Source organism: Staurois parvus, unplaced genomic scaffold, assembly GCF_062004578.1.
Source record: "Staurois parvus isolate SC_StPar_1 unplaced genomic scaffold, SC_StPar_1.0 ptg000361l, whole genome shotgun sequence".
NCBI lineage: Eukaryota > Metazoa > Chordata > Amphibia > Anura > Ranidae > Staurois > Staurois parvus.
The window spans coordinates 5,447,388-5,474,954 of record NW_028318157.1 but is presented as its reverse complement, the minus strand read 5'-3'; the positions used below and the strand labels follow the sequence as shown (position 1 = coordinate 5,474,954).

General features: G+C 42.5%; 1 protein-coding gene across 8 annotated transcripts in view; it reads left to right on the top strand.

The window, feature by feature from the left end:
• MTMR1 (myotubularin related protein 1) overlaps positions 1-27,567 on the top strand; it is a 146,697-nt gene that overhangs the window by 103,808 nt on the left and 15,322 nt on the right. For all 8 annotated transcript variants that reach the window (XM_089684942.1, XM_089684940.1, XM_089684939.1 and 5 more), the window contains 4 exons: positions 2,755-2,961; positions 4,203-4,295; positions 5,547-5,660; positions 23,345-23,521. In XM_089684942.1, coding sequence (XP_089541068.1) covers positions 2,755-2,961; positions 4,203-4,295; positions 5,547-5,660; positions 23,345-23,521 — 591 coding nt within the window. The remainder of the gene's footprint in view (positions 1-2,754; positions 2,962-4,202; positions 4,296-5,546; positions 5,661-23,344; positions 23,522-27,567) is intronic.

Below are 27,567 nucleotides of genomic sequence, written 5' to 3'. Positions count from 1 at the left end.
ATCTGCTGGAGGTCTCTCTCCTGTCACTGTTTTTCTCTTGGTGTCAGGAAAACTTGTCAGACGTGATTCATGCTAATAGCAAAGGACTGAGGCAGCAGACTGAAATGATACTTGGTGCTCTGGATAGAGACAGGTACGCACTATAGAGGGATATGCTTTGTTCATATTTCATCTCTGAGGTTTACAATCACTTTAAGTCGAAAGGAGGAATGTCTGACCAATCCATATTTTGATTTTTTTTTTTGGGGGGGGGCGGGGCGGGGTGTTTATTCCTATAAAGTACTTCTTATAGTCTAATGTCTCAGGTATAGGCTGTTGGCAGTGCTTGGAGTCAGACACAAATCTTCTATTGTTGATTTAGCATTTTCCATATGAAGAAGGAAATCTAGTTTAGAATCCGTTTCATAAATGCTTAAAATTACTTAAATTGTGTTTTCATAAATTGTGGAGATTTACCTATGATGTTAATGTACCTGGGTCATATCTTTATCTTTAACACGCTCCATGTGAGAATATGTTTTATAATTTTGCGAGAGGCCTTCCATACAGTGCATCCAGAAAGTATTCACAGCGTTTAACTATTACCACATTTTGTTATGTTACAGCCTGATTCCTAAATTGATTAAATTCATTTTTTTCCCTCAACATTCTGCAAACAATACCCCATAATGATGTGAAAGAAGTTCGTTTTGAAATCTTTGCAATTTATTAAAAATAAAAAACGAGAAAAAAACCACATGTACATAAGTATTCACAGCCTTTGCCATGACACTCAAAATTGTGCTCTGGTGCATCCTGTCCCCACTGATCATCCTTGAGATGTTTCCATAACTTGATTGGAGTCCACCTGTGGGAAATTCAGTTGATTGGACATGATTAGGAAAGGCATAAACCTGTCTATATAAGGTCCTACAGTTAACAGTGCATGTCAGAGCACAAACCAAGCCATGAAGTCCAAGGAATTGTCTGTAGACCTTTGAGACAGGATTGTATCAAGGCACAGATCTGGAGCATTGAAAGTCCCAGTGAGCACAGTGACCTTCATCATCCTTAAGTGGAAGAAGTTTGGAACCACCAGGAATCTTCCTAGAGCGGGCCGCCCAGCCAAAGTGAGCGATCGAGGGAGAAGGGCCTTAGCCAGGGAGGTAACCAAGCCACCCGATGGTCACTCTGAAAGAGCTCCAGTGTTTCTTTGTGGAGAGAGGAGAACCTTCCAGAAGAACAACCATCTCTGCAGCACTCCACCAGTCATGCCTGTATGGTAGAGTGCCCAGACGTAAGCCACTCCTCAGTAAAAGGCAAATGGCAGCCCACATGGAGTTTGCCAAAAGGCACGTGAGGGACTCTCAGACCATGAGAAACAAAACTCTCTAGTCTGATGAAACAAGTATTGAACTCTTTGGCCTTAATGCCAAGCATCGTGTCTGGAGGAAACCAGGCACCGCTCACCACCTGGCCAATACCATCCCTACAGTGAAGCATGGTGGCAGCATCATGCTGTGGGGATGTTTTTCAGCGGAAAGACCTGTAAGACTTGTCCGAATCGAAGGAAAGATGAATGCAGTAATATACAGAGACATCCTTAATGAAAACCTGTTCCAGAGCACTCTGGACCTTAGACTGGGGCGACGATTCATCTTTCAACAGGATAACGACCCTAAGCACACAGCCCACATAACAAAGGAGTGGCTACGGGCCAACTCTGTGAATGTCCTGGAGTGGCCCAGCCAGAGCCCAGACTTGAACCCGATTGAACATTTCTGGAGAGATCTGAAAATGGCTGTGCACCGACACTCCCCATCCAACCTGATGGAGCTTGAGAGGTACTGCAAAGAAGAATGGGAGAAATTTTCCAAAAATAGGTGTGCCAAGCTTGTAGTATCATACTCAGATTGACTTGAGGCTGTAATTGGTGGTAAAGGTTCTTCAACAAAGTATTGAGGAAAGGCTGTGAATACTTATAGACGTGGTTTTTTTAGTTTATTTTTAATAAATTGCTGATCGCTGGTGCAATGCTTTCCAGGCTCCTTTTGGACAAAAATAATAAATGCACATTTTTTTTACCTGCAAAAAAATGTGCATTTATTATTTTTGTCCAAAAGGTGAGCTTATCCTAAATACTAAAAACAATATGTACTATTTTATTTTCTTCTTTCTTTATTTTGTAGTCTTAAAGCCCATTGCTGGCAAATATAAAAATCCACCCTTGCAATGGTGCTAATCCCACACTGCAAGGATTAACTGCTCATTTAGGGGAGGTTAAAACTTAACTTGCCTGATCCTCCTCTCTCCCACGCTTCAGCAGCAGACTTTCCCTTTGCGTCATCATATCCAATGCAGTGCTAAGGACTCTGCATTGGTCTTGATGACATTAGGAACTTAGACTGCTGGGGCATGGGAGGAGAAGATGTGTGGTGACTGGTCTAACAGCTGAGCTGATCGGGTAAGTAGATTTTCTTTTCTGTGTCCCCTAGACCTAAACAAGCAATTAACCCTTGCATTGCTGGCACAGCTCCATTGCAAGAGCTAATATTTTTTAAGTTTCCCAGAATTAGGCTTCATATATATTAAAGTAAATATACACAATAACACAACACATTTCTCATATGCTGATAATATAACAAATATCCTTTGTTATACATGGCAGTAGTAACTCCTTTCACTTCCCTTTAAATATCTTGATGGTCACATTTTGAAACCTGCTCTGTTGTATTCCACTGGAATATCCTTTAAAATAAACCTTTTTGTTTCCAGATGCTTCTGGCTGGTGCAGTGAGGATTGCTGATAAACTTGAATCAAGTAAGACCTCTGTGGTAGTGCATTGCAGTGATGGCTGGGATCGGACAGCACAACTTACATCTCTGGCTATGCTAATGCTGGACAGCTATTACAGAACCATCAAAGGATTTGAGGTCCTAATTGAAAAAGAGTGGATAAGCTTTGGCCATAGATTTGCTATGGTAAGTCGATGATTTAATTGTGTTGTCTGCTGTGATTTGTTTGTATTCATAAGAAGTAAATGGCAAGGATTGCTTATTCATCATCATTTTTTTTGCTAGAAAATTACTTGGAACCCCAAAACATTACGTCGTACGGTATTTGCACAATGGTTTTTGAAAAAGATACACTGACTGCAATCATGAATTTTAGTGCACACAAACACAATATAATACCCATTTATTTTGGTGAAATATAAAAGATGATGTTACACCAAATAAATAGATACCAAACATATCACGCTTTAAAACTACATACCCCTGTGGAACCGTGCCAAACTACGTTGTACCTGTCTATGCAGAGCACCTTCAAATCTGTATTGGGGACTCTTTAAATGTCTTTGCAGGTTACCATTTTAGAGTCACACAGGAGGGCTGGGGCAAAAATTATTGCTCTCGCTCTGACATTTGCAATGATACCTCACTCGTGTGGTACGATGGGCGTTTGCGTATGCATGCAGGACCAAGGCATGCGTTCACCTTTGTGCACTTTTATTGAGGTCACAGGGAATGTAAACATCCATTGTGACAACAATCAGCAGTGACAGGTCCTCCTTACAGAAACATCTGGGGTCTATTAGACACCAGTTGTTTCCTCTGATTTTAACAGCATCAGATCAAGATCGGTCTGATCTGGTGCTTGTACAAGCTAGTAATAGCTTGTAAACAAAGGACCGAAACCAAAAGTGACAAGATACTTCTAATTCCTAATACCATAGAGGTGACCAGAGACAATCTGATCTCCAGAAACCTTGATGGTAAGCCGATTGCACAAGAGAGCCCGGGGAGGCACCGGAGGGGGGGAGGGGTCTAGGGGTTAGGCCACTCCTGCCACCTGTAAAATCAATCTTAGCAATCAGCTTGGATGGCTTTTTCACTAAAGGGAATTTGCCTGCTGAAAACAAAAATATCGGGATCATGTCTGTAGCTGCAGGCATCATCCTGGTAGAACCATTTCTATGGGAAGGAAGAGGTTAAAGCTGATCTCTAACTGAAATGTTTTCTTTATTTTCGCTAGCAAGGGTTAGGGCCTTGAGCAATTTTTGGCATGTGTTTTGCCTATTGGTGACTCCCCATCAATTTATTTGATGTTTGAGACGTGTTGCTAAATGTGTGCTTTGGAATTATTCAGAAAGTTTTGTAGCAAATGTATTAAAAGAGGTTCTTTTTTGACATTTAAGAATATTCTATTTGATCTTTTCCAGAGAGTGGGTCATGGAGATGACAATCATGCAGATGCTGACAGATCCCCAATCTTCCTTCAGTTTATTGATTGCGTATGGCAAATGACCAACCAGGTAAATGTTTGTGCTTTTGTTTTTTGGGATCTGCTTTATCATTCTAGCTAGTACAAAAGGCAGGATCTTGGTTATGAGATTCCATAATAGGACACGCTGCAAGATTGTGGGGGAGGATTTACTAGTTGTTTAGTATAGTACACATGCAGTAAGATGGCCTAATATGGTGATCATAAGAAGAGTAAAAAAGGATTTTCATAGTTTTCATTGTTTACAGCAGTGGGTTAAACTGCCCTAGTAATGTCACAGAAATTGATGGGGCCGTTTAAAGATGCAGCTGTATCGTATGGGTAGGTAAATAATTGGTTATAGCCAGGAGTAGAAATGAGGTAGATGGATGCCCCAAAACCTTGCTGATCAAATAGTTTCCCAATGAATGTTCAGCTGCGTTGACCCCAGCCACTGCATCCTGGATAGAAAAAAAAACATATTTGGGATGCTGTGAAAGGTAGTGTGCATTACTATATATTTATTTAAATTAGCTAAGCATAGACAGGAGTAAACATATTCGACTGTTATGTGGTTCTGCACAGCCTGCTACATGTTACACACATGAACTGCAAAGAAAATGCCTTTGGCATGCTGATAAAATCGCTCAAAACATGAAAAGTGTAGCAGAAGACCAAGATACGTGCAGGCTCTGAAATGTAAGTCCACCTTAATTTAGAGCAGTGAAAAAATAAAGTATGTAAATAGTATTCATGTCCCAATTTCTTCAAATATGTACAAGCTTTTGAAACATCCATTGAGAGTTATTGGAGTTGAATAAGGAGTTATTGAAATTTGCTTTAAGGTTCAGTCTCCTGCTTTCAAAAGTTAAAGTGTATCCAAAGCCAAAACATTTTTTATTTTCTTCTGTGTCCTCGTTGTGGAGATTCAACGTTTCTATTTGTCCTAGTGATCATCGCCATTCATTTTTGAATTTTCACCAAAACAGAAAGTTACCAGAAATCTTACATTGGGGATACTTTTTCTGGTGACACAACACGCATGTACCATTGCCAGTCTCATTAATTGAATCTCCGAAATGATGGGATAAAGGAATGTAACTTATGTAAATATGGATGTTTTCAGTAATTTAATATTTGTCTAGGAATTCATGGCTGAGTGGTGCTGTCAGGTGCTTAATACTGTATATAACTCCTTAAAGTACATACTTTATGCTAGCTGGCTTACTGTATTTTCGCTGTATTGCAGGTGCACTTCAAATCGGTGTGACTTTGTAAAGTTTTTTTCTTTTTTTTTTTCTAGTTTCCTGCAGCTTTTGAATTTAATGAACTTTTCCTCGTCACCATTCTTGACCACCTCTATAGCTGCTTGTTTGGGACATTCTTGTATAACAGTGAGCAACAGAAAGTGAAAGAGGTATGTATTCCTTTCCATATATAGATATTAAATTATTACTAAATATTATAGAATTCTAATGTTTTACGCCATTCCCATTAACTGCCTTAAAGTGGTACATTCAGCTGGGAAGTTGGTGCCTGCAAAACTGAATCTAGAACCAATACCTCTCAGAGTGTTTCCAGGTCTTTAGAAAATGATTTATTATTATTATTATTATTATTATTATTAAACAGGTTTTATATAGTGCCAACAGTTTGCTCAATGCTTTACAATATAAAGGGAGACAATACAGCAATGATACAGTTCAATATAAGAGGGTTAGGAGGGCGCTGCTCCTTTGAGCTTACATTCTAAGAGGGGAGGGGCCATTACTAAATAAATGTCAACTTTCTTCTGTCCAGAAGCCAAAACAGCCGCATAAAAGCACACTGGGATTTATTTACTAAAGTTGGTTCCCTCAGATTCTCTTGTACTTCTTCATGGAAACCAATCAGCTTCCAGGTTTTATTGCTAAAGCTTATTGAACAAGCTGAGGTTAGAAGCTGATTGGCTACCATGTACAGGTGCACGAGGCTGAGTGAACCAGCTTTAGTAAATCTCCCTCACTGTGCAGAAATCATTTTCAGTCTGTAGAGTTTTGCACTATGAGAAGAACATCATACTAGCAGATCCTAAATCCATCTACTGCTGGCATGTCAATTTTACCTATGTTTGGACTTTGCATCACTATTATTAGGTTTAAACTGTTTTCTTGAGTACAGAGTGTGGAAACCCACGATGCATGAAGCGTACAATCACTATTGAAGGAAAGTGCTGATTGGACCTCTGACTATCCCTTGGAAATAGAGTTTCTGATAATTGGTATTCGCATAGAATTACATCTGCCTCATGACAGTACTCTGTCCTAGTGATAAGTCTCTCTCTATAAATCCAAAGTCAGAGTGGTTTTAAGGGTCCACTGTAGCACTGATTCAATTTTGTGTCAACTGTGTAGCATTACTTTTGCAGTTTATCATTCAGGTATGCTATAATCTGTGCTTTCTCCTCACCTGAAGAAGCCTGGTTAGTGCCATATGGCTGAGCTAGCTAGAAAGGGTTTATTGCTACAGAACAGGGGTCCAACGGACAGCATTTACACAAAAGTTCTTTTGGTGAAGTCCATTCAAAGTATATCTTTATCGTACAGTACTGTACAGGACACAGGCTGGATATTCATAGATCCCGGGTTATAGGCTGCTACCTTTTAGGTGATTGGACACACCTTCCTTGGGCGTACCCCTATAACCCAACTCCATGAGCGCTCAGTTTTTTTCTAGTGACCTTTTAAGGTTCTGCATTTAACTAATAATTATTTACTTTGTGTTCTTCAATCGACTCTTCACTGCCTTCTACTATAACAGTAGGAAGCAGTGCATCTGGATTGGTACAACCACGGTAATCGCTTAGAAATTGTACCTGAACCCCATACTGTGGGGAGAGCCTGTAATATTGTTTCACTGAATCCTGCTTGGGTGCTCATCTCCGCATTTAGTTCTTCATGTGTAGTTAGGCTCAGGGTGCTATACAGGTTTAAGTCTTTGGTCCATTCCTATGGATCCCAGATCCTGAAGACTCCTAAGGGGCCATGCCCACCATGATGGGCAAAGCCTAGACCCCTACAGGGTCCAATAACATTTTGAATCCTTCTTACCTTTTCACATTGCTGGTCAATTACTGTAGCTTTATAACAAGTATGAGCCTTGATATCTCCACTATTTGCAGTACAATTATTAGTGAATAGTATTTATTATGTTAACTCTACATTATCAAGAAACGGGGAATTATGGTTGACTTCATTTATTGAGTTTACATTTTCAAACTCACTAACCTTTCCACTATTCAGAGTAAAGTCTCAGGTGGATGACTAAGAATCACATCACACCATAGATCTCACTATTGCTACCTCTTCTGTCCAGGTAGGATTCTGGCACTTCCTCCAGCTCTTTTTGCCATAAGGAATTTGCTTTAGAACAGTCGACACCTGGGTTGCATTGTATCCTTCTTTGCACATGCTTACCCCATTCTCGCACCCTACTTCACGAGTACCTCATAGGTGAATACCCTTACTGATAGCAATGGAGGAAACCAGGTGCAAGGAAACTGCAGCAAAAGCTGAGTCAAACATTCCCTCTGCTGATGTGCTACAAAGCACTCATAGTGACATTTGTTCCCTTGCATTGGATCAGGACACTATTTTAACACAGTTTCTGCATACAATTCTGGCTGTATTTGAATATGTCAGGTTTCTGTATAATTATGTCAGAATATCTGGGACCACCAACGGCTTCAGCTATCATTTTCCAGAGCGCAAAAGCAACAGGCTTCTTCCACCAGCTTCACTACCTGAGTCAGAAATAGAACTATCTACTTCAGAATAGGTAGATGTGGAAAACTCTGGAGAAGACCCAAAGGCAGTGTTAGAAGAAGTCATGGAAGATTTTTCACCCCTCCCCCCCATCCCCGCTTCCTATACTCTTTATGCTATGGCTGCTTGTAATATGCCAATGCAGATTGCTCACTTCTGCTGTGCTTAACAGCCTTGGTGTAGTCGCACTTTATTCTCCTTAGTCTCGCTGTGCTCCTCTAGGTACTAATGGTAGTCATACATGTTTTGATAAATGATCTATGTCTTTTCCAATTGGAAGAATCGATTTATAGACAACAACTTAATCAAAATGCCACACATGGGGAAGTAGATTCCGATTGATAGTTAAGATATGATCGCAATTTAGGATCGTAAATCATCGCTTGCATCTCTGTTTCCACCATGTAATCTCATAATCGGATTGATCAAAATAGGATTGTATTATTCATAAACAAAGTATCTCAATGCTGCTGATTGATGCAAGATGATTGACAATTTCCCTCCCTGGCCGATCAACTCAGTGTGATCAGATCCAATCTGGTATTGAGTCTAAATCTAATGGCAGCAAAGTTATCTCTATTCGGTTTTGATTGGATTGCAGATCAATTTGTTTAAAAAAAAAAAAATCAATCAAAGTGTGTATGACCACCATAAGAGACCTGCACAGTCCAAGAAGACATTTCCTAATAATTTTCCAATGATAGAAAGAATTGATGATTCCTATTGCACCAAAGCAGCCCAGAAGGAACTGGTACACAGACATAATCAAACATCTAGGAGAGAATCCCTGGATTCTTCCTAACAGGCGAGACCTGCTGTCTCATGGCCCCTTGCACCATCCTGCCTCTCAGTCACTGATTTTAAAGACATGGTTGTTGAAGCCCAGGTCTTGCAGGACAGGGATTTATATGACTCTCACTTTCCCACATTAGGCAAAGCCACTTCGAGAAAAATCTACTACTCTACTAGGAGATCCTTTTTCGCCTTGTATGAACATAGGCATTTCAATCCCAGAAACTACTTGGCACCTTAAATTCTAGCTTACCAACAGTGCGGACTTGATCAAAACTTGTCTTTAAGTACTCTTACTGGCCAGGTTTCGGCCTTGTCCATTCAATTCCAGATATCTTTTGTTTCACTCTTTCTTGGAAAAAAAAAAACATTGTTCAAGGTATCTTACGGAACTCATGGATCAGACCCCCGATTACAGCACCTTGTACTTCCTTGGTATCACAACTTGGTTCTCTCTACCCAGCAGAATGACCATTTTAACCCATTAGGGAACTCCCCTTGGGTGATCTCTCCTGTCAGTTGTCCTCTTTGTTGGCTATCACGTCTGTCAGATGTGTTTTCATTTAGCAGCCTTCTCTTGTAAGGAGCCCTTCCTAATTCTTTACATGGATAAAGTGGTCTTATGTCCAAGAACCTTTTTTTTTCTCTAAGGTGATTTCAGCCTTCCACCTTAATGAGGACTTTGCCCTTCCTTCCTTCCTTGTGCCCTGCTCTTAAGCATCCCAAGGAAATTGCCCTCCTTTATTTGGACATAGAGCCATCAGAGTTTACTGAAAGCCACAACCTCTGTCCAAAAATTTAACTCTTTTTCTTGCCAACAGGATCTCAAAAAGGACACCCTGATTTCAAGCCTACTATTGCTGCTGGTTGGATAAGACAACTCCTCATATGAGTTTACACTTTAAAGGATGTTACTTTCAGTACCCTTACATGCTGACTCCACCAGATCAGTGGAGGTTTCCTGGGCATTCCGACATCAAGCATTAGTTGCTCAGCTTTGTAAGGTTGCCACCTGGTCTTCAGTTCACACTTTCTCCAAGTTCTATCAGGTGGATGTCCAGGCCCCTGCAGATGCATCTTACCTCTATGAAGGTTCTTTCAATGGCACTCTGAGTTGGGTCCATGACCTTTATCTGTTTTATAGCAGTTTGTAAATCTGGATCAGGGATCTCCAAACTTTTTAAAGAAAGGGTCAGTTTACTGGGGGGCTGGACTGTGCCCAGTGAGAGTAAACAATGCCCAGTCTTTGGTATTAGGGGGAAAATAGTGCCCCCTTTTTGTTATCAGTAGAACAAAGTATTCCCCATTGTTGGTGTCAGTGGGAGAAATAGTGCCCCATTGTTGGTGTCAGTGGGAGGAATGGTGCCCCGTTGTTGATGTCAGTGGGAGGAATGGTGCCCCATTGTTGGTATCAGTGGGAGAATAGGGCCCCATTATTGGTGTCAGTGGGAGGAGTAGTGCCCCATCGCTGGTGTCAGTAAGAAGAGTAGTGCCCCATCGCTGGTGTTAGTGGGAGGAATAGTGCCCCATCGCTGGTGTCAGTGGGAGGAATAGTGCCCCATCGCTGGTGTCAGTGGGAGGAATAGTGCCCCATCGCTGGTGTCAGTGGAATAGTGCCCTATCGCTGGTGTCAGTGGGAGGAATAGTGCCCCATCGTTGGTGTCAGTGGGAGGAATAGTGCCCCATCGTTGGTGTCAGTGGGAGGAATAGTGCCCCATCGCTGGTGTCAGTGGAATAGTGCCCTATCGCTGGTGTCAGTGGGAGGAATAGTGCCCCATCGTTGGTGTCAGTGGGAGGAATAGTGCCCCATTGCTGGTGTAAGTGGGAGGAATATTTATTTATTTCAGGTATTTATATAGCGCAGTCAATTTACGCAGCGCTTTACATGTATATTGTACGTTCGCATCAGTCCCTAACCCTCAAGGGGTGTACAATCTGTACAATTTAGACAGGATCCAATTCACCTACCAGCATGTCTTTGGAGTGTGGGAGGAAACCGGAGTACCCGGAGGAAACCCATGCAAGCACGGGGAGAACATGTAAACTCCAGGCAGGTGGTGCCGTGGCTGGGATTCGAAGCAATGACCCTAGTAATGCCAGGCGGAAGTGCTAACCATTTAGCCACTGTGCTGCCCACATAGTGCCCCATCGTTGGTGTCAGTGGGAGGAATAGTGCACCATCATTGGTGTCAGTGGGAGGAATAGTGCCCCATCATTGGTGTCAGTGGGAGGAATAGTGCCCCATTATTGGTGTCTATGGGAGGAAAGGTGCCCCAGTGTGTGTGTGTGGGAAGATTTCAGTTTGGAGACCACTGATCTAGATCAACTGTGGGTCTGTGGATGCAAGTTTTTTTTTGTTGTTGTTTTTTTTTAGTTACTTGAACTCGAAGGACATGTCTATTTTTTTTTTCCAACTGATGTATCTTCTGCTCCTGTGTTTTGACTGTTTTTTAATGCAATCTGATCCGTAAAGGATGCTTGGCGATGGCGTGTTTGTTTTTAATTTATTTATTTAATCAACAACCCTTGCTAAGCTAGTAGCCATGGCACTCCTAGCTAGCGGTTTCTAGCTTCTACTTTCTGCGTGGTCATTTTCACTGCCATAACAGTGACTCATCCGGAAAGCCCCAGTATCAGACCCCTGTGGCCTGCATTTGAATTGCATCTGCGTGATTGATGAAATCTACTATGTAAATCATTGTGTTTGCCACAAGATGGAGCTCAAGTATTTACTTGAGATTCTCAGCATTGATGCAGATTCATTAATATTCTTCCCACCTTCTCTGTTCATAATGTGTCCAGAATATTGGATGTTAAGACAGACCTGCTTTCAGCTGCACCAAGATGAGATTCTCATATTGCGGTTACTGGCCATTGCAGTGTATTCTATTTAAGGTGCATTGGATGGTCTTAATTTATCATTTTCACATTTTTTTATACAAAGCCTTTTACCATTAGAGGAAATGTGTTTCAGTGGTAATTAATGTGTCTATTTTGTCCTTTGTCTCTCCTGGATTATTTCATTATGAAAATATTAATTGCTGTCTGGCTCAGTAGGTAGAATTGGTGCCTTACTGTTGATAACCTGAACTGACTCTCCACTAAAACACATTGGTCGTTGTGTTTTCCTTCCACCCTGTTGTTCAGTGATACTGCTTCTATGGGCAGGGGGTGTATAAATAAAGGCAGGGGCTTAGAGTGGATTCTTTGCTGAGCACTACTGTGCATTGCGCCCTTTGACCCCATACAGATTTTGAACATGTAGTAGGCCATTTTAGTAGTCCATTTGAGACTCCTGTACAGGTCCCGATTGTGTTCCAGCTTCAGATCAACCTGTGTTGGTGACTATTTAGCAATGTGAGAATTTGTAGAAGATTCTCCACTTAAAACTGTAAGAGTATTAGATGATGTTTATTGTCACAAATTATATTAATGCAGATTTAAATGGCACTTAAAGTGATTGCAAAGGCTTTGATCTGTTTTCTTTAAAATAACAAACATGTCATACATACCTGCTTTGTGCAATATTTCTCTTATTTTTGGTTTCTTCTGGTTCCCCCCCTCTGAATGCCCCCATAACAAGCCATTTGCTTTGGGGGCACTTGTGCATACTCTCGAGCCAGCTCTGTGTGTCCATAAGACACACACACACAGTGGCTCAGCCCCGTCCCTTCTCCCTCCTCACTGGCTGTGATTGATAGCAGCAGGAACCAATGGCTGGATCAAGATTGGGTTCGGGTAAGTATGAGGAGGAGGGGTGCATGCAGAAGGTTACATAGTTAGTCTGACTGAAAAAAGATAAAAGTCCATACAGTTCATCCATTGAAAAAAAAAAATTTATAATCCTTCACCCACAGTTGATCCCGAGAAAGGCAAAAAAACCAGCAAAGCAGGATCTACTTTGCACCTGCTGGGAAAAAATTCCTTCCTGATCCCCTGAGAGGCAATCGGATATTCCCTGGATCAACTTTACCGATCAATAGTAACCAATTATATTCTGTGTATACAAGAAATAATCCAGGCCTTTTTTAAAGCAATCCACTGAGCTGGCCAGAACCAACTCTTGAGGGAATCTATTCCACATTTTCACAGCTCTCACTGTGAAGAAACTTTTCCGTGTTTGGAGATAAAAATGTATTTTCCTTCAGACATGAAGAGTGCCCCTTTGTCCTCTGTGATAACCTCAGGACGAATAACTCTACACCGAGTTCACTATATGAACCACTGATGTATTTATACATGTTGATCATATCCCTCCTTAATCTCCTCTTCTCAAGAGAGAATAAATTCAGTTCCTCTAATCTTTCCTCATAGCTGATCTCCTCCATGCCTCGTATCAGTTTGGTTGTCCTTCTCTGTACTTTATCCAGTTCCCAAATGTCCTTTTTGTGAATTGGTGCCAAAAATTGAACAGCATATTCCAGATGAGGTATTATTAATGATTTGTACAGGGGTAATATGATATCTCTCTCTCTCTCTCTCTGGAGTCTATACCTCTTTTAATACAAGAGAGGATTTTGCTCACTTAGAGACCGCAACTTGGCATTGCATGCCATTATTAAGCTTGTGATCTACCAGAACCCCCAGATCCTTCTCCACCATTGATTCCCCCAGTTGTACTCCCCCTAGTATGTATGATGCATGCATATTCTTAGCCCCCAAGTGCAGAACCTTACATTTATCAACATTAAACCACATTTGCAACATAGTTGCCCAATTAAACAGTGCATTGAGGTCGGCTTGTAAGTTGAAGACATCCTGAAAGGACGTTATTCCACTGCACAGCTTGGTGTCATCTGCAAAGACTGAAATGGTATTTTTAATCCCAGACCCTATATCATTTATAAATATATTAAAAAGTAAGGGTCCCAACACTGAAACTTAGGGTACACCACTGACAACCCTAGACCATCCAGAGTATGAATCACTAACCACTACTCTCTGAATACGATCTTTTAGCCAGTTTTCTACCCATTTACATACAGATTTTTCCAAGCCTGTTTACTTTACCTTACACATTAGCCGTGTGTGGGGAACTGTGTCAAACGCTTTTAAAAAATCCAAGTATACCACGTCCACTGCCACCCCTCTGTCCAAGTATACCACGTCCACTGCCACCCCTCTGTCCAAGTATACCACGTCCACTGCCACCCCTCTGTCCAAGTATACCACGTCCACTGCCACCCCTCTGTCCAAGTATACCACGTCCACCACCACTCCTCTGTCCAAGTATACCACGTCCACCGCCACCCCTCTGTCCAGGGTTTTGCTCACCACCTCATAAAAAGAAATCCGATGTTTGACAACTTCTGTCTTTCATGAATCCATGCTGTCTGTTGCTTAAATTATTTTTTTTCCAGCAAGAACTCATCTATTTGGTCTTTTATTAAACTCTCCAGTATCTTCCCAACTATAGAAGTTAAACTAACACCACATTGGCCTTACGCCAATCCAGTGGTACTATGCCACTCATTAAAGAGTCCCTAAACATTAGAAACAATGGCTTTGAAATGACAGAGCTCAATTCTTTAAGGACCTGTGGGTGTATACCATCCAGTCCAGATTATTTATTCACCTTTATTCTGTCTAAATATTTTTGGATCATATCAATTGTGAGCCAATGTGGATCATCTGGAGCTGTGTCAATACCATGCCCATTATGGACAAGAGGTCCCCCATGCCCCTTTGTGTACACAGAGCTGAAGAAGGTATTAAATAAATTTGCCTTCTCTTTGTCTGCAGTCACCCACTCTAGATTATTTTGGAAAGGGCCTACATGCTTGGACCGGACCTTTTTACTATTCATATATTTGAATAATTTTTTGGGGTTGGTCCTGCTATCTTTTGCAATCTGTCATTTGTTTTCATTTTTTGCGGCCTTTATTTCCTTTTTGCATATTCTGTTATATTCTTTGTAATGTTTAAATGATGATTGCGTTCCTTCATTTTTATATTTAATAAAAGCTCTTTTCTTATTATCTTTAGCTTTTCTAACTTTGGCCGTAAGCCACATAGGTTTGATTTTTAGCCTTTTAAACTTGTTGCCCATAGGCATATATTTTGCAGTGTGTTCACATACAGTCTTTTTGAGGAACTCCCATTTCTGTGTTGTGTTCATTGATGCTAATATTCCCTCCCAGTCTAAGTCTTGGAGAGCAGCTCTCAGCCTTGCAAAATTAGCTCTCTTAAAATTAAGCATTTTTATTTTTCCCGTATGTGCTTGTTGTTTACAGCTAACAATAAATTAAATCAGGTTAATGGTCATTGCTACCCAGATGTTCTTTTACATGGACATTCATAATAAGCTCTGCATGGTTTGAGATTACCAGGTCCAGCAATGCGTCATTCCTAATAGGGGCCTCTATCAACTGTACCATAAAATTGTCCTGTAGTAGGTTTTAAAATGTTTGCCCTTTAACTGTTCCTGCAGTACCATTACTCCAGTCAATTTCCCGGCAGTTAAAATCCCCCATTATTATCACTGCCCCAGCCTTTGCAGCCCTTTCGATCTGTGCAAGGAGCTGAGTCTCCACCTCCTCATTAACACTGGGAGGCCTATAAAAAAACCTCCAATGATTACCTTTGCAGTCCGTACCCCCATGTGCAGTTCCACCCATATTGATTCTCATCACATTCTCATCTCATTGAGTCTCATCACTATCTCCATCAACTAGGTCCTCTTTCACACTCGCTCTGAGATCAATTTTCTATACATAGAAACAGACACCACCACCGTTCCTATTTACCCTGTCTCTCCGAAAGAGAACATAGCCAGGAATATCAATGGCCCATAATGTGAAGAATGCAGCCAAGATTAAGCAATACCAATTAAATCATAATTCTCTTTGTGAAACAAAGCTTCCAACTCACCTACTTTGCTTGGCAGACTTCTGGCATTGGTGAACAAACACTTTAATACATTGACACCTTGTGCACTCGTATTTTGCATATTTTTTTATTTTCATACAAATGGTACTGATTTCACTCATTGTTTGTAACATGGGAACCTTCTTATCTGCCATAGACCCCCCCCCCCCATCTTTCCCAATTCCACCTACCAATAAGTACTGACCTCTGTCTGATCTGTCTATCTCATTATCTAATTCTCCCTCTCCCCTCGATCCTCCAGCCTTCCCATAAACCTCTCCCCCAGCACAGCAGACCCCCTTCCATTTAGGTGAAAACCATCTCTAGCATATAGGTTGCACCCCAATGAAAAGTCAGCCCGGTGCTCTAGAAACTCAAATCTTCCCTCTTATGCCAGGTCTTTAGCCATGCATGGAGTTCTCTAATCTCCCCCTCTCTTTCCTGAGTTGCGCATGGCACAGGTAATATTTCAGAGAATATCACCCTGGAGGTCCTTCTCTTCAAGTTGCAGCCTAGTTCTTTAAATTGATTCTTGCTTTTTTACCTTAACGTGGTTGTAAACCTCAGGCATGAAATATGAACAAAGCATATCCCTTTATAGTGTACACTTCTCAATCCAGAGCACTAAGTGTGATTTTTGTCTGCTACTTTGTTCCTCTGTTATCAGCATAAATCGCTTCTGACAAGGAAAAATGGTGACAGGGAGAGACCTCCAGCAAATTGACAGCCTCAGCTCTGTTCCGGTGAGCTGGATGGAAGGGGGTGTGTCTCTTCCCTCCAATCAGCTGTAAGAGCTCTCCTTGTTGAGTGTAATTTCAGCTCTCCATCTCCTTTTTTTCCTGAACTCTCAGACAAGCTTTGTAAATTCTGCACTCTGAACGGATGTAGAGAAGACTGCAGATAGTAATTAATTAGGGATTTGTTTCATTTCTGTGCATCACCTGAGGCCAGTCACTGGGTATGTAAGGTTTTACAACCAATTTAATGCAGAGAATGCATTAAGGTACAAAAAATAAACCTTCCGCCTTTAGAACCCCTTTAACTCTTTGCACAAGTAACATTCAGCCTCTAGTTCACAGTTCCCTCATAGAGCAGTTCCATTCTCAATCACCATATGAGCAAGATTATCAGTACTGGACAACAAGCTTTGAGCCAGTTGCTGTTGACACTCTTGTGATTTGATTGTTGGCTGTTCCTGGCCATTTTCCGTCCTTCTACTTTCATGTTCTTTTGTAAAAATATAATTATAGGGGCGGGGGTGCTCGTGAGCAGCGCCCAGGATGGCTGCTCGGTAGGCGAGGAGTGCGCCTACCGAGCAGCCATCCTGGACACTGCTCACGAGCGCCCCCCCTATAATTATATTTTTATAAAAGAACACATTGGCTGATTTGCTGGCTTTCAGGGGGTCAGCCAGCTGCCCTTTAACCCCCCCCCGGATTGTTGCCTCCCCGACCACCCTGATGGGGAAGAAAACGGGGGCTGCGGGTGCACCGGATCTCGCCGAGGATATGGGTACTGAGTCAGAGGCACCCCTGCACCGGCCCTGAGGGATACTGAGCTCCTGGATAGCTTCAAGTTGATGATGCAGATGGAATTGTCCTCCGCTACTTCCAAGCTGGCAGAACGTCTCTCACAAGAAATTAGCTGCACAATCAGACAAACGATCTTGAGGATAAAATGGACGCTGGGGCCACAGTCATTGAAAGCCATGAGCAGGATCTGTGTGACCTTAAGAAAGAATTGGTAGACGCGCTGCTCCGGCTTGAAGATTTCAAGAACCGCTCCCTCCGCTGCAAATTGCGCTTACGGGGTATTCCAGAATCCATTATGGATCTCACCTCAACTGCTACTGCTCTGTTTCAGGAGCTGACCCCCACCATTCCCATTGACCATCTCGAATTTGATCACATACATTGTGCATTGGGTCCCAGATGGCCGGAGGGGCCCCCAAAAGACATTATCATCAAAATCACCTATTATGGCACTAAGGAAACCATTCTCTTGGCTGCCAGGAACAACCCAGACCTCAGTTTCCAGGGTCATCATTATCATCTCTTCTTGGACCTCTCCCAGATCACTCTGCAGAAGCATCGCCAGTTGAAGCCCTTCACCTCGGTCCTGGTAAATCGCAGAATCAAATACGCATGGGGCTTTCTGTTCAGCCTCACTTTCAACTACCTGGACCATAGCCACTCCATTACCACGCCGGAGGAAGCCCACTCTCTTCTGGAATCCTTGCATCTTATCCTGCCAGGAGGTGCTGCGCAGAGTCCAACACATTCATCTGGATCTCAGGCGAGGCTGCTTCCTCTGGGCCGTCTCTGAGAGAAGGCATCCAACCAGAAGAGGGCCCTCCCTCGGACTCCCCTATGATCAAGTCCAACCTGTTCTTCCCCAGGATGAAGTTGTATCCAGGACTTCCTACATTGTGCTTCACCGCTGAATCTTTTGATGGGACTGTGAGTTTGGCCTTTTAGGCATCCCCAGTACTGATAATGTTCTGTGATTGGGCCACCTATCCTGCCATGACATCGCCCCCTTTAAAAATACATTCACAAAATATCCAAGACTTTAACTCACCTCAGAAGCAGTCTAAAGTTTTTTATTACCTCACATTTCAATAAATTGACGTGGTATGCTTGCAGGAAACCAGGATTGCCCAGTCCTCAGCTCCACGGTATCGGTCATCTCATTATCCCAGCTTTTACACGGCCTTGGCTCCTGAGAAAGGACTGGGTGTTCTGATGACCTTCAAACGCAATCTCCCTTTCACCTGTGCTCGGAATATAGTGGACCCCACAGGCAGTTACTTGCTCTTGCAGGGCACCCTCTGGGATCAGGAGGTCGCTTTTGTTTCTTATTACGCTCCCAATCGCTTTCAGCACAAATTCTTCTCACATCTTTGTACCATCATTTCCCGACACTCCAAGGGCCTTCTTCTTTTGGGGATTCAAATGTTACCTTGAATTCCGCTCTAGATAGGCGCTATGCTCAAGGGGCGGCCCTTTCTCACGACTTGCGCTCTCTCCTGCAGTTTGTGGGGCTGGCAGACGTTTGGAGGGAACTTCACCCAACTGAGCGCAACTTCACGTTCTATTCAAATCCTCATAATAGTTTCTGCAGAATCGACTACGTATTTATGCATGTCCAACAGCTTCCTTTAGTTAGGCGGATATCTATCCCTTCCTTGCCCCTTGTCTCAACTTCTCGTTGTGCTGGCGCTTGAGCCGCTGGCTTTGGTGCTCCGGGCTGATTGTAATATATCGGGTGTTCCTTACGCAGGACAGGAATTTAAGTTGAATCCTTTTGCGTACAATGCCCTCTTGACTCTCACTAATCCGTTGACTACGCTCCCAAACTTACAACATGTTTTTGCGCTTTTTTCATTGATTTCGGGTCTCCGTATTAATTTGGATAAGACTGTCACTCTCAATATTACTCTGGCCTCGGATTTGGTTTCACGCCTGCAATCCCACTTCCCTTACAAATAGGCTTCCTCTTCACTGGAATACTTGTGCATTCACCTGACCCCCACCTATGGCTCTTTGTTTGCTGCAAATTATTATCCATTGCTTCGCTCTGTATCCTCCTTTATGCAGTCTTGGCAATTCCCGCACGTGTCCTGGATAGGATGGGTTAATTCGGTGAGAATGACTATCCTGCCTAAATTGTTGTATTTTTTTCGGTCCCTCCCAGTACGGGTTCCTCCTCATTTTCTCCGGTTAATTCAGGCGAGGATTATGCGATTTATCTGGGCTGACAGACGCCCCAGAGTTTCCAGAAACACGCTTTTTGCCCGTAGACCACAGGGAGGTCCTGGGGTACCTAATGTAGCTAAGTATTACCAGGTGAGCCAGATTGCCCCCCCTCGTCTATGTTGCACGCTTCCTCTGATGGCCCACTCTGGGTCCTTTTGGAACTACTTAACTGCGCCCCCATTGTGACATCAATGCTTGTATGGCTCCCCCCTGCCCAACATCTGAGGATATTTGAGTCCCATTATGCTCCATGGCCTACACGTGTGGAATTCGGTATGCTATTCTAGTGGCTTGATGTCGCCCTTTCTACCCTTGATCCCCATTGTCAATAATCCTCTTTTTCTGCTGGGTTTGGATCAGCCAGGAGCGTTCTCTGGTGGGTGGCCAATGGTTTTTCACAGGTGCGACACTTTTTGACCTCTAGATTCTTCCCCACCTGGAAGTCCCTTCGGGAATCACGGGATGTCCCATAGGCTAGATTTTTCCGTTTCCCTACTTTATGCATCCTTAAATAGGCGCTCAGTGCGTACTTCTCTATCATATGTTGCCCAGTGGGAGCGTGACTTGGGGACGATCATGGATCTGGTGGACTGCAATAAGGCCTGGTCGATTATAGCTAAATGTTCATTTAATACAGCCACGCTGGAGGCAGCATACAAAGTACTGTTTCGTTGGTATTGGGTCCCGGCTCGTATAGCCCAGGTGGACGCTGCTTTCAGGGTTGCGGCCATCGTGGAGATGTGTTGCATATATGGTGGTCATGCCCGAGACTGCTTCGTTTTTTGATCTCGTGTGTTTGGCCTTCTTTAAACCTTGTTCTATCTCTCCATACATCGGGAGGCTCTGTATGCTTTGCTTCATTGTCCCATACCGGGCCTGTTGGCTCATCAGCAGACGTTGGCTTACTATTTGTTTTTGTCAGCCACTAGAACGATTGCTCAGGCCTGGAAAGGCCCGTCTGTCCCTCTTCAGGGGGTGCTGGACAGTATGACATCTGATGCTCAATGAACAGATGTTGAGTATTCGTAATGACTCCCAACGAAATGTTTTGAAAATATGGGAGCCGTGGTTGACATATGCTTTTCCCACCCCCCCCCCCCCCCACTAGTCTGGGTTTATGATGCTGTGTGGTGTTGTTGTTCCCGGATCCCTGCTTCTGGTTTTGTTTTCTTCTTCCTTCTTTACTCTTTTTCTTCTTTGTTTCCTGTTTGCTTCTATTAGGCGGTAGATACTTGCCTTTGGCTGGAATTTTTGTTGGAGTTATATCACTGTTTTTGTATTTTATGTGCCATTGATGGCCCCTACGTTGGCGCGCCTTTTGCATTGCTGGTGTTATAGCACTGTTCTCTTTATTTTTTATGTGCCATTGATAGCCCCTGTGTGGGCGTGTCTTGTGCTCTAGTTCTTCTTTGTTAAATTGTTTAAAAAAAGTTAATAAAAATCATTGAAATACAAAAATATAAGTGTAGGTTTTTATCAAACTCCAGTGTGCCTTACTGTGTTTTGATGGTTACACAACCGACCTTTGTACCATATTCCTTAAACAATCAAAATTATAGGATCAATCCATGCATAATAGTAATGCGCAGAGCCCCTGCTTTTCAGCATTCCTTGCAGATATGTAAGAACCCCCATCATCTTTTGTACATGTAGTAGCAAAGAAGAAGGAACTCTGCTGCAAACCCAAGGACAATGCTGAGAATCTGCATCTGAGCAGAAAAAAAAAACTGTACAAAAATCACACGTGTAGGGGATAAGATTTCCAGGGGTAATTCTGTACACAAAGATTGTCAAAATGTTTCAAATTATTATGAAATGCAAATTCTAATTGTGTAAAAAAAATAACCATACAAGGTATCAGATTTTGGCCAAATTGTCCAAAGTTAATTCTGTGGGTGGCTCTGTCGACACTATCCAGCTTGGCATTTTTAAAGGCCCTTTTACATGGGAGATCCAGTCGGGTCCACCTGTGAGTTTTTCAGATGGACTTTATCAAAGGGTCCATGTATTCCTATGGACCGGTAGACACAAGTCTGTTTACATCCACCTACCTCCGGGTCCAGTCTGGTCCGCTAAAAAAAGAAATGGATTTGCGGTCTTTCGTTTAGGCAGATCGGATTGGAACATAGTCAGGTGTAAACGGACAGCTCCTTTACTCCTGGCCGTCCATGGAGCAGAATGGGCTGTGTCCGGGTCTGCTCTGCTAAACTGGGCCGACGCGGGCCTGTCATCCAGCCCACTCTGCTCCAGTTAGTGGCGGATTGATTGGAATGTGCTCATGTGAAAGGGCCCTAAATCAACTTTTTTCGCAGGAGCCAGGCAGAGAATTATTGGCTGAATAGTGCCTGCATCCAGTTAGATGCAGGCACTGTTTGGGTACTCCGATAGCCATGGGTGCTGGCTGTCAAAATACAATAGCCGCACTGTAGATTCTTCCATCCACTTGTTTAGCATGGACAAGGTAATCATGTGAACCAATGTCCATCTAGGTATAATTGAGTGCATTTTTACCCCAAAAATGGAATGAATCTGCAGCTTTGATGTCTAACAATTTACAATTTTACTAGCCCTAGCATAGCTACATTCTTCCCACTGAGGTGTGCAATGTCTGGGAGTTTGGATCACATAAACATGAGTTTATACCTGGAAAGTAATCAAGATCAACATTTTAATCTTTAGTACTGCTTTCCAGCATTGTAACTAATGGATTGAACCCTTTAAAATGTGAACAGAGCCTTTTCATGATGTATAAATTCAGTTATTGTCACTAACTTTGACCACCACAGTTTTTGCTTGCTACTTTTCTACATTTGAGACTTGACATTGGGTCAAACTATTTTAAAGCAGTATTAAATCTAAAAGCAAACATTTTATTATATTGCAACTTATCAATTCTTATATGTGATGGCTGCATTCATTTTCTTTTTGTTTTCTTTTTTTCTAATTTCGTCTGGTGATCCAGCTAGAAAGTCTGTTATTTTTCAAAAGAACAAGCTCTCCTGCAGCTACTGTGATGAGACAAACCATCACAATGATCAGTTTATATTTATGGAAAACTGTTAGCCCAAAAGGAAATAAACTGATTGGTGTCACTGCTTATAATGTATTAGTTGGAGTTTGGCTTAAGTGTGTTCGGCCCCATTCACACATAAGTGATTCCAAATTGCAGCACAACTCCCTTTTGGGTGCCATGCGTCTTTAATGACACTGTAAACGTCATGCAATTTTGGCACAATTACGTATCGCTGCAAAACGCACATGTACACTTGCGCCTGGCTTAGGGCCAAAATTTGGTCCCTGAGGTTCTTTGTTGTGACAGACACACATAGGGCCGCCCATTCATGTGAATGTACTGCCCTATGTGCGACATGGGGAATCGTGTGAGTATTGTCCACACAAAACAAGTTCCTGCTACACACAGTGTGAACAGGGCCTTTAGTGTATTTAAATCTGCTAGTGCATCTAACACTCCCCTCCCCCCAGACTGAGAATGCTGCTGTGTAAATCTTCCCATGTACTCCTTTATCCAGAGAGGGAGCATTCTAATCCAGGAGGTATGTTTACTGTCCAGATCACCAGGTGAAAAGAGATGAGGAAAAACCTAAAAAAGAAACAAAGGTAGCCACCACATCTAATGATTAGTAAATTGCAATATATTATATTTTTGGTTTTGGATTTAATACCACTTTAAGTACAAATATAAGGTGGTGATCTGTATGTGTGTTGTTGAGGAGCACTGCATAACAGAAGATAGGGTGTCGTTTCCATTTATCCTTACTATTCATTTCTTTAGATATCTTTGGTTAAGGGATGAAATGCAAATGTTTCATTGTACTGGTGGCATTATGCAAATGAACATTAAGTCTCTTCTCCTCCTCTAGGAATTGCAAACCAAGACTATATCTTTGTGGTCCTACATTAATAGCCACATGGATGAATTTACCAGTCCCTTTTATGTGAATTATGAGCACCATGTGCTGTATCCAGTTGCCAGTCTGAGCCACTTGGAACTCTGGGTAAACTATTACATAAGATGGAATCCTCGCACCAGACCTCAGGTACGTAGAGCCTTATTTGGCTTTTCATCTCTCGTTCCTTGTTTCTAATATAATTAGTCATTAGGGATACTGCATGTTGGAGCAGACCAAAACCCAGAAGCCCATGTGCCTAAAATATTACAGCTGCTCGTAACTCTTCAGAGCTCTTCATTGTCACCAAATGTGACAATTGGTCAAACTCACCCTGCACAGAAATGGGGGTCATGGGGACAACATTGTCAGCACTGGCAGACTGAGAGTGACTATCAGTGCAGCAGAACAGCCAAGTAGGTAACCTGTTAAACACATGATAGCTGCCATCACATCTTTTAACAGTTTAAAGTGTTACTAAATCTACAACAGTAAAATCAATCTGTATATGCAGTAAAGCATGCTTGTTATACTCACTGTGGACCCTAAGGGTTTAATCCTCATTGTGTAAAAAGGCTGTTTGATCCTGTTTTCTCTGATCCCCCCCTTCCACAGTCCCCAATCCATCTGCTGATAGTACACAGCCCTAGGAGGCACTCTGCACATGCTCAGTTTGATCTGTAATGCTAGAGAGTTTTTTTTTTTTTTTTGGGCGGGTGCGTGGTGATCAGCACAGGGCCAGTCAGCACTGTCCAAATAGAGGAGGTTATGCAGCCTCATAGGACAGTCTTCAAGCTTTAACCAGTGCTCGGCCAGACAGTGATAGAAGTCACAAGACTGCTATATACTGCTGATGAGAAAAGGTATTTAACAGTTTATATTTACTAAAATAATTCTATTTCCATGTACTGTGAGAGACCAGATATAGTGAATGCAGGCTCCTGAGTTTAGTAAAGTCTTAAGGATTTTAAAGCACATCTTCAGAAATAAAACAAAATTCTCCCTTGCACTGCACCCCCCTTCAAGGGTAAATGCTTGTTATGTCTAGGGGTTCATGAATAGGGTGCAAAATCATAACTTATTTCCTGTTCCAGCAGGGTCCTTCCAGCTCAGTGTTTGGTCCCCCACAGCCTGCTCTGTAAGCTGTGACCAACTTTGGTCACACTCCAGCCTCTTCATTGTGCAATACAGGGTTAATGTTCCTATAATGTGATGATGCAGAGGCTCTGCCCACAGATTAGAGCTTCAAGCAGAGAAGGTGGTGTAGATTTCCCAGGTTTCAGAGGAAATTACAGTGACCACAGTCATTCCACGGGCAACAATGAGCAATGAACAGTGGTCACTCCATCATTTTTTTCCTCTGAAACCTGGAAAATCTATAAGCGACGTGGGAATTGTTTCTATTCATTAGCGTGCAGCAGCAGCCCTGAAGTAGGGAGAGTCTTTTCTCCTAAAACGTGTTGGCTTGATGTACTTGTTACTCTCAATAAATGCCTCCATTAGAAGTGCATTCTTTTGGACCTTGGGCATTCCTTCTTTTCTACTATTTCAAGTATATGTGTGGAAACAACCTCAAGGCCATACCAGAAAGGCAGCAGCCCACACCTTTAGAGGGATAACCATCAATATCCACCATTGGGTACAACTGACTGGAGGGACTTCTCCCTACCCAGCCATGCAACCACCCACCTACGACCAGTGACTGATCCAGTCAGTCTTCAGCACAAATAAGAAAGCGACCAGCTATTAACTCCAATCCTCCAGCACTGTGAATGTTTAATGAAGACACAAGAAATGAGATTTTTTTTGGTATTGGCTTCAGCACATTGTTTGTCTATTGTTACTTGGATGAGGATCAGATCACATTGAATGGCAAACTACTGCGGAAAACCAGTTAATTCCAAGGGGTTCACATATGTTCTCTTGATACTGTATAAAGGTATAATTTCTAATGGAGTGGTATCTTTTCTACAAACAAAGGTGTCCTTTTATCATACAGCGGTAAATGACTGCTGCTCAGTTCTCCGGCATTATCAGAGCAGAGAGTTCTCTTCTGAATGCCTTTTTATGAAGCGGTGTAGATTGCTTCTCCGAATGAAGAGAGAAGCGATCTACAAATGCTCTGAACGCTAGAAAACGGCTGCTTTTACTGCAATCTCGCAAAATTACAGTAAGAGATAAGTCAAACACACAGTTTACTAAGCAGTGGTAGATTATCGCTGCTTCGTTTGCGGTTCCTCCGATTCTCCACCTCTGAGCTGGAGAATCTGGAGAGAGAACACAGATCGCCAGTGAAGGGCTGACATTGCTCCTTCATACACTGGCCATCTGTGCTGAGATGATCAGTGGAGAACATGTTCTCTGCTGATCATCTCTGTTTCCTAAACCACTAATGATCGGAAATCAGCAACGATCCCCAGGATTGCCGCTGATCTCTGTTTCCTAAAAGGACACCAAAGTCTCTTTTTAGGAAAGTAGCTCCTTTTACTGTAGAAATTATGGACTGTATGTAAAGTTTGGTTCTGAAAGTTCAGTAACGCCAACCTCACAGATGTGTATTCCTCAGCTGCATACCAGACTATGTACAATAGGACCTTTACAACAGTCTCATCGGAAGTCTTTTGAAGACCCTTGCTAAGTAAGGTTTATGATGCCCTTCATCTGGAATGGATTGTTTTCTTTCACAGTTTCCTTAAACCAGATCATTTTTTTGTGATTATATGCTGCCTTCCATGACTGGAAAGAACTGAGATTTTAGTCTGACCATTTTCATAACCGACTTGTGAATTTTTGGGAAAATGAGCGCGGCATTGTGTTCAGCACCACTCCCCCATTCTCTCCACACAGTTTGGGGTTTGACATTCATTCTTATCATCACATTTTGCCTGTACAATTCTCCTAGAATTATCTTATATGCCTGCTAGTTTTTGTATGGAGTAATGAGCTTCGCTCGTTTGATGATCTGATCTGGTAAAGTAAAGCCTAGCAGGAACATTGGCTTATTATATAACCTGTCTAGAAAGTAGCATCATAAATTAAGATAAGAGGAGGTAAACCAGCTGAATGCATGTTATCGAAGGCTGACTGAGAATAATAAATGTTTGGGAAATCAAAGAAAGAAATGTGAACCAAGAGTTAGAAGCTCAGTGTGAGGAGGTTTTCACAGTGCAGTGTAAAGAGTGAAAGTTACTTCTGTCTTTAGGGCTAGGTTCACACTATTGGGGGTGCAGGAACATGTGGAAATCTTAATGACATCCTTATGCATTTAAAAACGCAGCACATTTTCAGGGGTGTGAAAGCAAATGCTGCTTCAGCACCATGCTGTTCCATACAGCTGCCCTGCAGGTGCATTTTGGGAAAGAAAAGGTAGGGGACCTTTCCCCTGCGTTTCATGCATGGTTCTGACTTGTTTTCCCATTTAACCCTTAGGCCTCACGTGCACATATGCACTTACCAGCAACTGTGCTGCTGAAACTTAAATGGTAACTCCACGTTTGTAGAAAATAAAATTGGCAAATGAAAAAAAACATTTTCTGCATTTGCAACATCTACAATTCCTACACAAGTCATATTGTATTTGGATGTTATTGAAAATTACCTTTCCTTTTCAATCTGTAGCGCTGTCATTTTTTTTAAAATGCAATGCAATATGGCTACCTGGAGGTATTCTGTACACACAGATGGTGTACAGAACTCCTCCCAGATATGTCATTTCATGCTTTGTGTGATTGCTTTACTGATTTTCCCAGAAGTCTGCACTAAGATACAAATCCGATTTTGAGCATCCCCTGCAACAAAAATGTCATTTTTGGTGAGATACTCCAGGGGTATATTTACCACAAGGCAAACGAGGCACTTGCCTAGGGCGACATTTTCAGGGGGGCAGCACCTCCCCCTAGAAGAAGGGATGAAAGAAGGGACACGCGCACCATGGGAACCAGGTGGGATCCAAGATAGGCTGCGGGTTGTTTTATGGTGTATGTAGAGCCTGGCTCTCGCTCCCGGGGATGTCCAGAGCTGTGAAGATGAGTGTCTTTCTCTCTATCGCTGGGGGGGTAGTGGAAGCCTCTCCCAAGTGGAATGCAGGGGTGTTGTTGGTCAATGTCAGACTCTGTCCGCAGGAGGGTGAAGGGGGCGTGGTGTTGGTCAATGTCCGTGGGGCAGACGATTTTTGTGTTGCCTAGGGCAGTACAAAA